This window comes from Brachyhypopomus gauderio, chromosome 7 (assembly GCF_052324685.1).
Source record: "Brachyhypopomus gauderio isolate BG-103 chromosome 7, BGAUD_0.2, whole genome shotgun sequence".
NCBI classification, from domain to species: Eukaryota; Metazoa; Chordata; class Actinopteri; order Gymnotiformes; family Hypopomidae; genus Brachyhypopomus; species Brachyhypopomus gauderio.
Window position 1 is genome coordinate 2,905,452 of NC_135217.1, and position 12,723 is coordinate 2,918,174.

Genomic DNA, 12,723 nt, shown 5'->3' on the forward strand with positions numbered 1-12,723 from the left:
TTTGTTATATTTCACATTGCCAGAATGAGGCAGATGAGGGTTGACTTGTCCTCCCATGTGATCAAGACTCATTCTATGTCATGTTATTTAATAGTGAGCCCCATGTTTTCTGGTCCACCAATGCAAAATATAGGAAATCTGAGCTTTGATGTGTTTTCACAAATATGTGACAAATATTTCACAAGCCCAGATGCACATGAAATGCTTTGCTCCTTGTATGTACTCAATACCTTGTTTGTAGGTTCACATGTTCAGTTGCACATGTTTAAAAGTTGTACTGACCCATGACTTTCATTATGAAAAGACGTCTTAGCACTGAAGCGCTTACAGACTAGCATGAACTCATCGTTAAATCATAGATGGGTCATTCCAGGATTTTGGTACATTTCAGGGGTGGTAACTTCTGAAAATTTGATCTTCAATTTGATCATTTAAAATCACATATTTATAATCTATAGGTTATAAACTATTAAAAAGTTTGATTCGTCAATCTCAGATATGGAAGAAGTTTTTTCTTTATTAGATTGGTGTGCAGTAAATTGGTATGCAGTAACAGGGTTGCAACTAACAGGGTTGCAAATTTAGGCTAAGTTGTGGTCTACCCCAGGAACAGATGCTCACTGTAAAATTTAGCTATGTATACAAGATCAAGGACAAATATGGTTATATAAGTATATAAAGTAAATTTTGACTCTACTCAATATTAGTCTTACAATATGAGGAACATGGTTGCGTTCACTGAGTGACACACACAACTTGGACAAACATATTTGGAAAAAAACCTTGAAAATTGTTAGAGCACTTACCATTTTTCTTGCCATGTGGGCAGGAAATGTCCTTGTGATGCAAATTCCTTTGTGCCAGTACACAAATATTTTTAACCCTTTCTCTGCCAGATAAAATTCTTTATGGTAACAGGGCTGCACGCATATTGTGGGACACAAATTAATAGTGTAAAAACTGTGACATGCAATACAATGTAGACCAAAGAAGTTGTTTTCATAAGTAAAGGAGATGCATTTCAACAATATACAAGAGGAAGTAATTTATTTAGAGCTTATTTTAATTGTTAAATTTGGCAAAGTTGTTGGTCACCCAATGTGTGGGACAAGAGAAAATGGCCAATTTTTGAGGTGGTTCAAAGGTATTCGGTCTTTTGAATAATATCTAAGGCGCTTATTTTTCCAGCAAATTTTACAGTTTGTCTTATAACAAGTACAATGTTAAAAAAAATAGTCATTTAGATATTTTGGATATGTACATTTGGAAATTGAAGTGGTGGGACAGGAAATGTACCAAAATCCTGGAATGACCCAGATGCAATCTTTTCACATCTTCTAAATCTATCTTTATTGAAAGCCATTTTCTGGGGATAAATTCACAATCGTTATTTATAGCATAGGCCTACACTATCTGATTTGTTTTAAATAACTGTAACGTTTTAGGGGGAACAGGCGTGACGCAAGTGCAAGATTTGATAGATTTAATTAAATGACAGGTAACAGATACAAAAAGGGAAATCAACACGACAAGGAAGTAAGTTAACTACGGAGAACAAGCGACAGACCCATGAATAACCAAACAGACAGAGTAACAAACACATCTCGACAGACCTCTATAAATGTAGAAACATATGCGCAAACATGATTAGAACATCACAACAAGACGGCAAAAACTGAACAACAACACAGAGGGGAAACTAACAAATACAAGGAGACCATACGGGAAGCTGAAAACAGACACAGAGTACAACCGAGACATATAACAGACACAGGAAACACATACGGTGAGGTAAACCAGAGCGAGGGCAAGGAAGACAGAGGGATGCACTTACTAACAATGACCGACACGGAGGACTGAAACAGAAGGGAAGATATACACTGAACAGGGGAGTGAAACGAGGTTCAGGTGTGGCCACTAACGACGGGGCGGAGCAGACAGCACAGAACCGGGGAACTAGGCGGGACCAGAGAGGAGGGCGGAGCTGGACGTAACATAACCCCCCCTCAAGGCGTGCAACTCCGGGGCACGCCAATCAGGGAGGGTCGGACAGACGCCGGGGACAGAGACACCACGACACAGAGGGAAACGAGAGGGCGAGGCCGCGGTAGGGACAACAGACACGGGGCAGGATGGAGACAACGGCCCGGACACCGGACGTACGGGGTGACTGGGACAAGGAACGGGCGGTGACGCGGGAACGGGGCCAGACGGGATAGGACAAGGGGGCGACACAGGAGGCGGAACCAAGGGGGCCGGACAAGACGGGGTCAAGGGCACAGGACTGGACACCAGGGAGGACTGAGACGCGGAGGCAAACAGGCGGAGGACGACAGAGACAGGGACGGGAACAAAATGGGTGACGATCTGGGGAACAGAGACAGGAACAGGGACATGGAGGATACTACCATGGACGGACACAGGGACAGGTACGTGGATGCGGACAGAGACATACACAGGAACAGGGACCAACAGGAAACCAGGGAGGGTACACGGCAAAAAGGGGAACACAGGTGAGTGCAAAACAGGACTAACATGAGTGTCAATGTCCGGACAGTCCAGCACGGAGCCAGCCCCAGGCCCACAGGCGGGCAAGGCAGTCACCGTGGGGGCTGGCGTGGGCTGAGGAGTGTCCTGGGGAACCGGCAGAGCCGGAGGGGTGTCCAGGGGAGTCAGGGAAGAGTCCACGGGCACTGGTAGGCCCGGCTGAGGGACAGCAGAGACCGGGGAGGCCGGCGGAGGGACCGCAGAGACCTGGAAGGCCAGGCGACGGGTCGCAGGGACGGGACGACAGGCAGCGGGAGTAGGCGGGGCCCGCTGGCGGGCAGCGGGAACAGGCGGGGCCCGCTGGCGGGCAGCGGGAACAGGCGGCGTCGCCGGGGCGACGTCATCGGCGGGCGCGGCGGCCGGGGCGACGTCATCGGCGGGCGCGACGGCCGGGGCGACGTCATCGGCGGGCGCGACGGCCGGGTCGATGTCATCGGCGGGCGCGACGGCCGGGTCGACGTCATCAGGGGGCGGAGCCCCCGGGTCGACGTCATCAGGGGGCGGGGCCCGCTGGCGGGCAGCGGGAACAGGCGGCGTCGCCGGGGCGACGTCATCGGCGGGCGCGGCGGCCGGGGCGACGTCATCGGCGGGCGCGACGGCCGGGTCGACGTCATCAGGGGGCGGAGCCCCCGGGTCGACGTCATCAGGGGGCGGAGCCCCCGGGTCGACGTCATCAGGGGGCGGAGCCCCCGGGTCGACGTCATCAGGGGGCGGAGCCTCCGGGTCGACGTCATCAGGGCGCGGAGCCTCCGGGTCGACGTCATCAGGGGCCGTGGCCACCGGAACAGAGTCCTCGGGGGGCGGAGCTGCGGAACAGAAGCCTTCCGAGGACGGAACCTCGGGATCGACGTCATCAGGGGGCGGAGCAGGGCTTGGGAGAGTCACGGCAGGAGTGCTGTCAGAGGGCGTGGAGACCTGGGCACAGCCCCCCCTAAAAAATGTTTGGGGAAGTACCACAGGGCTCTCCCTGGGCTGTGGAGAGACCCGGGTAGTAGCCCCAGCAAATCTGGCTCGCATAAGTTCAGTAAATCCAGCCACCGTCCAGGCTTCCTCCTGACGGTTCGTCAGGATAATGTCCGCCCATTGCAAAGCCTTCCCTTTGAGGAGCGATCTAAAAAACAGCACTAGCACAGTCTCTGGAGGAGGAGGGCAGGTGAGTAACCGATAATACGTGTTGCATTGGAGGAAGAAACTGTCAGCGGTTACCGCTTCCCCGTCGTATTCCTCCGGACAGCTGGCTAGCGAGGGAAGCGCAACGGGTTTACCTTTCGAGTCCCTCACGAGACACGACTGCAGGGCATCCAAGCCGGTGGACTCGTCTTGCTGCGTCTTTTGAAACAGGTCGGTCATTATGTAACGTTTTAGGGGGAACAGGCGTGACGCAAGTGCAAGATTTGATAGATTTAATTAAATGACAGGTAACAGATACAAAAAGGGAAATCAACACGACAAGGAAGTAAGTTAACTACGGAGAACAAGCGACAGACCCATGAATAACCAAACAGACAGAGTAACAAACACATCTCGACAGACCTCTATAAATGTAGAAACATATGCGCAAACATGATTAGAACATCACAACAAGACGGCAAAAACTGAACAACAACACAGAGGGGAAACTAACAAATACAAGGAGACCATACGGGAAGCTGAAAACAGACACAGAGTACAACCGAGACATATAACAGACACAGGAAACACATACGGTGAGGTAAACCAGAGCGAGGGCAAGGAAGACAGAGGGATGCACTTACTAACAATGACCGACACGGAGGACTGAAACAGAAGGGAAGATATACACTGAACAGGGGAGTGAAACGAGGTTCAGGTGTGGCCACTAACGACGGGGCGGAGCAGACAGCACAGAACCGGGGAACTAGGCGGGACCAGAGAGGAGGGCGGAGCTGGACGTAACAATAACAAGCACATTCGTTCGTGATAGTCTGGCGAATATAAAATGATGAGACAAATAATCTGCGGATGTTAACGAACAAACTCGGATTAATTCTCCCTTCTCCCTCATGTTTCATGTGCCTTTGTGTATTTGTAATTGCTCAGTAAGTGAATTCTGGTCAGTTTGTTATGTTCATGGTCATGCGTTATTGTCGTTAGTTGCATTTGTTTAAATGTTATCTGGTTAGTTTATGTTCGCATTTGTGCCTTATTGTTACGGTTGGTTGCGTTTCTTGGTTATACAGTTGCCTAGTTTTCTGACGATGCCTCGCCGTTCACGTCCCATCCGCATCAGCAGGGTTGCCAACTTTTCAAGATCACTTGGAGTGATATTTGAACCTGGGGGACGGGGGACGGGGACGTAGATTGTTACCGGGGGGATGTAAAATGGACACGAATTAAGTATTATCCGATCGCCAGTGGTTGGCGCCAGAGCAAACTACTAACTCATTGAATCATAGATGTAGATCAGAGATAAATAAACTAGATTTTTTTTTTTTCGGCATGAGAAATCGGATGTGTGGCTAGTTCTCGATCGTTACAACATAGATGTGAGCGAATATTATCAGAGGAGAGATGATGAGAACTGGGGAGATAACTGTTTTTTACTTTACTAATTATGTCAGGCCCGTAGCCAGGGGGGATCGGAGGGTTTGTTCGATCCCCCCCCCGCCCCCTCCCCCATCCACACATGCCCCCTCAAGATAGGTAGGCTATTCAATGAATGAATTGTTAATCTCCGGTGGATATACAGACAGACAAATAAGGACAGCAACAACAGACTCACAACAAACTTATAACAGTGTTGCCAACTCTCATGCAATGAGCGTGAGACACTCGCATTTGACTGTCTTCACACGCTCACACGCCACACATCCGATTTCTCACGCTGAAAAAAAATCTAGTTTATTTATCTCCGATCTACATCTATGATTCAATGAGTTACTAGTTCGCTCTGGCGCCAACCACTGGCGATCGATCGCTTTAGGCGCAACTTAGAGGAAACATATAAGACATAACCCCCCCCCCCCCCCCCCCCCCTCCCCGCATCAAATCTCACTCCTAGTGATTTTGAAAAGTTGGCAACTTTGCTTATAATGAGTAAAATATATGTAAATTTAAAGGTTTGAAGTGTGCTCGTGTATTTAGGGGGCATTGGAGTAGAGAGGAAAATGAAGTCCACTTTTGGGGGAAAAAGATCCCCCCCATCACAATGCTGGCTACGGGCCTGTATGTTCCTCTACATGTACATTTGTAATAAATGTAAACATGTTTTGGTTAAAGTTGCAGATTTTTCTAGACTCAGTGGGGTATTTAAATATCATATATATCACAATTATAGATTTGTACAAATAAAGAAATAATATTAATATTATTAATTATTTATTAATAATAATAATAATAATAATAATAATAATAATAATAATAATAATAAAGAAAATATTTGTTCATGGGGTAGATTTGTCCTTTGTGTAAAGAAAGTGTTTGTCATGCGACTTACCATATCTGCAATAACAATTGCAGGAACTTGCTGGTTATAGTGACTGGAGGAAACAGTGACGTTCTAACTCCTATGCGAATGATGATGTCTCCAAATTAATGATGATGTTTCCAAACGAACAATAATGATTAAACTGTGAAAGCTGTACATTAATTTCACCATGGATGACCAGCTGTCTACGAGTGAATGTGGCCATAGCATTTTCAACAGTTTCGACATCTTACTGGTTAATAGTTTTAACATACACAAAGAAACGGTTTGCTGCCAGATATTGTTAGATTTCTTATTAAGATAAATTACCAGTAGGTCTATGAAATTATATCACCTATACATGCTTCCTTAAATTGGATGGGGATTTTTTGGGGTCTTTTTCCTCGACTACTTTAAAAAAAGTCATGGATTGTGTGGCGTGTTACAATCAGTAGATTCATCAATTCTAAGTAGGTATATTTTCTTTCAGTCTTGTATGCTGCTGCGTTACCGCTGAACTGTGCTCTGATTGGTGCGCTTGCAGCGCCGTTGAACCCAACGCTGATTGGTGCGCGTGCTTTGACATTACTTTGTTGAACACAAGAAGCCTGATGTAACAGCTTTCACTTAATGTAGTAGAGTAAAAAGTAAGATATTTCACTTTCAAATGTGGAGTAAAAGCAGTGACTGTATATATAATGGACAGTACATCACCGTTGACTCCCATTGTGAACTTTTGAAGCCACCAAGATGGCCGCACGGACACCGCCATCTTGGATGCGCTTGCGCAGTAGATGAAAATTGGAGCCAGAGCATGCGCATTAGAACCTGTAGGCAGGACATTGGCTGTGTTCGAAATAGTCTACTACAGGGGTGCCCACAGTTTTCAGCTTGCGAGCTACTTATAAGATGACCAAGTCAGAAAGATCTACCGGGGTGGCGGCGAACGTAATTTGTTGAGCGGGGGGGGTTGGGGGGGTGGCGAACGTAATTTGTTGAGGGGGGGTGGCGAACGTAATTTGTTGAGTGGATTGCAGATTGGCTACCGTGAATGTCAATCAAAATACAACCATCAGTGCAGATGTGCGATTCATCTACTACTATTTTATGTGACGCGATCTACGCACATTCCTTCGCGATCGACCGACACTTCCTTCGCGATCGACCGGTCGATCGCGATCGACGTAATGAGCACCCCTGGTCTACTACATACTACTGGCGTACTGATTGAGCCCCAAATCAGTATGTCGTATGCAGTATGTGACCAAAATGAAAATTTCCAGTACGCGAAACATACCCGGATGACCTACTACTTCCGCAAAATATTCCAGTACGCGAACAGAGCTATCTTCGTGGTGTACTGCATCCCATCATGCAACGCTACGTTCACGTGACCCCGTAGTGTGCTTTGCTTTTGTCGCATACTGGAAACTGTACTGCATACTACTACGAGGACCAGTATGCAGTATCCAGTATATACTGAGTCCAGTATGCAGTATGTAGTAGTCTATTTCGAACACAGCCATTATCTCCGCCAGAGACCGTATCTCCGCCCCGACATTCGCTAGGATACGCCCACCAGTATATAAACTTTTGACGTTTTACAAAATAAACAAAGGTAAAAGGTTTTAATACTTTAGTATGCGGTGAGCACGAAATACCGTAAAATCAAGCATATAGGCGCAATAAGATTTAAAGCGCGGATGAATCGCAAAAGCGCGGATAGCTTGACCGCGGTAACATGAATTGGAGGGGGAACTGAATGGGTCTCAACTCCGGATATGGCACCAGAAATGGGCCATGTGTTTCTTTGCTAGCTGGGTTGTCTTCCTGGAACCCTGTTGCTGCGCACTGACGCGCTGATCTTTCACTCCGTGTTAGTTCTGTACTTGTGAGAACGACCTAGGAGGGAACTGGTTTGGAGTTTGGGTGACATCTTGCTGTTAGCGGTACGTACACTGTCTTGGAGTAAATTATGTAGTTTGCTATTGGTAGGCTACTACTGAGAAACTAATGTAATCAGTTATTGAGTTAATTACCGTGTCCGAGAAGACCCGAATCCCGTGTACAAAAATGTCAGTGATGCAACATGTAAATCTGCATATTCTGCTTCCTTCATGTATATATATTCAGATACCATGTTCGGATACCATGTGTGGTGACACCTTGCGCTTGTCGAAAATCTGCACTTACTGGTGCATTATATATATGAATCTATATTAATATTTATCTATTTTTATCATTTTGATTGTCCTTTATTTCCAATGTCCATTAATTCACAGTTATCTTCCTGCTACTCAAAGAGTTGAGACACAAGATTAGACGTTTTAAACGTATGTAAGTAACATTCATACCAACCGCTCATACACAAACATGGAGATCATCTGCATACCAGAGATCTTCATCACTTCTCTCCCTCGGGGGCAAACCAGGCGATGCCCGGCGTACCTAACTGACATGACGAGTCACGTTCAAAGGGATAGAAGATTCCACATTCACACAGGCATTACTTAACGGTTTGTGTTCCAGCATAGTTAAAGACTCATTCACATCCTGATAGTCAGTCACATAGAATACAGCTTCACATGATGTGTTTATTGGTCAACAATACCAGTACCAATATCGTTCAAATACAAACATGTTAATTGTGTTAGAAAATAAAAAAAAAAACAGTGCTGTCACTCTCATTCTGAAGAAGGGTTGTTTTGCTGCAGATGACACTACAGAGACACTGTGAATTTTTTTTTTAATTTTTTTTTTATGTAACCGAAGTCAGTTTTAAGAGGACACATATTAAAAAAGGAGCGATGTAATGTCTGCAGTATTGTAATGGAATGGTATTGAACACACCATGAATGGATGCAAAGGAGGAGTGCATGCGTTGGAGGATCTAGGTAAACGAGACGAGAGACAGAAAAGGACTGCTGCATGTCTGTGTACTTTAAAGCTAAATACTACAAGAAAATGACCACGTACTCCTTATTAAGTGTCTTTTGTCCTTTAATGAGAGTACAAACTTTACAGAGCCTGTTTTAGAAATGTCCAACCTTGATGCAGATGAAACCAGAGAGAGAGTTCTGCTGATCAAAGTACTTAAACACCTCATGTCCACATACTTTAGATACACCATTTCTTCCGTCGAAGCAAGCGTTTTCTATATATTGCTGGTGGGGCTGCCACCTGCTGGTTTGGCATGGTACCTACACACGTGCACAGCAGAAGTCCTGGCTGAACAAAATGTAGCTCCAATTGCCAGTGTAAACTACTGGATGTACATGATATAGATGATGGCTGGACACAAGGAATTCAGACGTCATCATACTTGTGGTTGTTTTGCTATGGATAAATAGTTGGCCAGTGTTTTCTTCCTTAATTGGGCTCATCTTCTTCTTGTGTCATGAATACACTTGTCTGACTCTAGGCAAATAGGCGTTCACCATGAAATTGGGGGTCCAGTTTTTTTTTCATTTGCATTAAAATCCTGCATTTGACGTCCTTCATTAGCTACACGTCTGTTTCTGATTAACTCAATATGTCGCTTGACAGATGCTGAAGAGGAGTGATACAGTGGCATAATGCTCTCCTGAGTCTACAACTGTGTGTGTGTGTGTGTGTGTGTGTGTGTGTGTGTGCGGGCGTGCGTGTATGTGCATGCGTGTGTGTGTGTGATGTGTCCCTTTTTATGATTTATGTTTCAGAGTGGGGCTTTTCTGACCGCATATTTGAAGTCCATGTGGAAAAATTGACACTCTGTACGACCCCCTCAGTACATCAAATATAATGGTAATGAACTTTAACTTCTGTCCTTTCTTCATTATGCTCATTTCACCCAGTATCCTGTGACAGGCCATCAGGCACATTAGTTTCATTAAGCCAATATTCCAGGTGGAGGCTCTGCAAAGTTAACCTAAACAATTCCATTGTGCCACATTATATCTGAAAATTCAGTTAATCCCATTTTGTAATTCATACAATAATACATATATAATATTATGCACATGACTGCATAATATATATATATATATATATATATATATATATATGCAGTCATGTGCAAAACCATTATAAATTATCAAGTTTTATCATGACATAAAAAAAATCATCTGGTCCTTAGCATGCCTTAAACCAGGGGTGCCCACAGTTTTCAGCTTGCGAGCTACTTATAAGATGACCAAGTCAGAAAGATCTACCGGGGTGTGGCGAACGTAATTTGTTGAGCGGGGGGGGGCGAACGTAATTTGTTGAGTGGATTGCAGATTGGCTACCGTGAATGTCAATCAAAATACAACCGTCAGTGCAGATGTGCGATTCATCTACTACTATTTTATGTGACGCGATCTACGCACATTCCTTCGCGATCGACCGACACTTCCGGTCGATCGCGATCGACGTAATGAGCACCCCTGCCTTAAACTTATGGAAAAACCTCCTCACATAAACAACATATGGTGCATTATAAAGTTATTATTTACCAAATACTAGTCCAAAATGCAGACGCAGTGTGTAAAAAATTGAGCGTTAGTAGCAGTCAGATGCTGCTAATTAAATGCTTGATTAATTAATCAGCAGCATGTGTGCCCACCTCTGTAAAAGCAGAGGTTTTGTCAGTTGGCTGGTGAGAAGCAATCAGTCAAAGTCCAGACCAAAGCCCAGTTAAAATGCTGTGGTGAGATAACTTGATTGCCCACAATTACTTCAAGATATTGGTGCAAAAAGTGCTTTTGTGAGCTGTATGTTCATGGGGTGTGCTTAATCTTTCACACGTAGTTTCACCATTCTGGCTTCATTCTTGTTAAACAAACAGTGAGACAGTGGAATATGCAATAAGTAATGTCTTAAGAAGATTCCCTGTAGGTAACTGCAGTGTATTTATTTAAGTATATACTCTACCAGTCAATAGTTTGGACATAGCTGACAATTTGTTCTACGTAGTATTAAATGCATTTTTAGCTAATGTTTTATGCTTAGATTTGCTTATAAAGACATATAATATAGTTAATGTTGATGGTCGATTATATGCTTTTTATTCCAAAACTGTAACGGTGTGACTGAAGCAGCAGACGTGGAGTATGGTGCCGTAACAGTAACAATCAAGAACAATAATAGTAATGAAATTTTAATTGAATTGCTCAAAAATTATATTCCTCAAAAATAAATGTTGCCCCTAATCCTACACGTCATGTGCTCAGCATACGCACACACACACACACACACACACACACACACACACACACACACACACACACACACACACACACACACTCACACTAAGAAAGTTTGCTTAATAAAGCACATTCATTCATTTATTCATTGCTTTCATCTTTTACAACAGACAAATGTTTCAGCAGCCATTCTTGCTGGAGCGTCATTGGCAGGCTTAAGCATTGAGAAAATATCTCGCAGCATAAACACAGACAGAAACATTGTCATTGAAATTACCAATTACAGTGACACCTATATCCTAGAAAACCCAAGGCAAGTAGACCTGAATCTTATGAATATAAGGTTGGATTATAAGAATTCATTCTTTCACTACCTTTTTCACTTTTTTGACTTCCGTAATTATATTTTGATTGTTTAATGCTGAGAAGAATCAGAATTTTCATAATGATTATACCTAGCATTTTGCTTAGATTCCCAATATTATGCAAGATAAGTTAATAAGTGTGATGAACATGATGATAACAGGTGATAATATCCTTCATGTTGACTGAGTTTCTTCTCTCCCTATACAGGGTCCACACCAGCAGTGGATATTGTCTCAATCCTCCACAGCCAACAATCCAAAAAAAGACCAAAGAAGCTTGTTCATTTACCAGATCTTCAGACATAGCCCGTGGAGCTGTAGGGGTCCTCACGTACCAAATCCTCACTGATGAAATGCATTGTGTTGGTGAACTTGCCATTATGTTTTCTGTGCCTTTTGACTACAATTTGTATCAAAACTGGTTTGCTCTTGGCATTTTTAATCATGGCATTTCTTGTAACAATGATCTATTCAACCAAATGTATTATGATGCACCCTCCAAACTCAGCAAATTCACAAGAGGCAAAGCGACAGGAACTGGGATCACATTTTCTGCAGGAGACCTGACTATTAAGGGAACAATGTCACCTGCAAGGAGTTCAGTTATGAAGGTGGAGTTTCGGGAAGGTTGAATCTTAATGTCTTTTACCAAAACAAAAAAAAAAAACCGGAGCATTTATTTCAGGGCTATTGAAAAAACACTCCATCACGAGTGTTACGTTTGCCACCCCCGCTCAACAACTTACGTTCGCCACCCCTGCCGCACCGGACCTCAGGTCACAGGTATCTGCCAAAATTGGACCGCGGACAAATTTAGTTGAGTACCCCTGTTCTAGTGAGTGATGGACTGATATTTGGGCCCCCTTTGCATAACCCATATGGGCCCTATAAGGATTTGCCCATGGGCCCCTAATGGGGCTGAAGCAGGTGTCTGCAGTCAACCATAAGGGCCCTACTTGTTGCCCACCTTGGCCCCGTCATTATCCCACAGAAACAATGGGCCCATATAGGGCCAGTGAATCATTGCTCATACGGGGCCCACCTGAGGCCCACATTGACCCCAATATTGGCCCACATGGGCTAACACACATGGGGCCCATGTGGAGCCGATGGACAAATCTTTGTGGGTCCCAGCTGGGTTGCCCAAAAAGGGCCCATGTGCCAGCCCATTTCAAACCCATGTGGGGCCCACATGGACATGTTGACTGGGACCCTGCGGACTCAG

General features: G+C 44.7%; 1 protein-coding gene across 2 annotated transcripts; it reads left to right on the forward strand.

Moving 5' to 3' along the window:
• Positions 1-7,688: 7,688 nt before the first annotated feature.
• On the forward strand, positions 7,689-12,147 carry LOC143518481 (DELTA-stichotoxin-Hcr4a-like). 2 transcript variants are annotated; one of them, XM_077010973.1, is made up of 5 exons: positions 7,689-7,920; positions 8,254-8,308; positions 9,670-9,754; positions 11,304-11,446; positions 11,707-12,147. In XM_077010973.1, the coding sequence occupies exons 3-5, from the start codon at positions 9,752-9,754 to the stop codon at positions 12,128-12,130; spliced, it is 570 nt and encodes a 189-aa protein (XP_076867088.1). In that variant the 5' UTR covers positions 7,689-7,920; positions 8,254-8,308; positions 9,670-9,751; the 3' UTR covers positions 12,131-12,147. The 2 variants fall into 2 exon arrangements, with proteins under 2 accessions (XP_076867088.1, XP_076867087.1); XM_077010972.1 differs by lacking the exon at positions 8,254-8,308.
• The last annotated feature ends 576 nt before the right edge of the window (positions 12,148-12,723 follow it).

Coding starts and splice junctions, on each gene's coding strand:
- LOC143518481 (XM_077010973.1), top strand. Junction 11,447..11,706: donor TATATCCTAGAAAACCCAAG/GCAAGTAGACCT, acceptor CTCCCTATACAG/GGTCCACACCAGCAGTGGAT.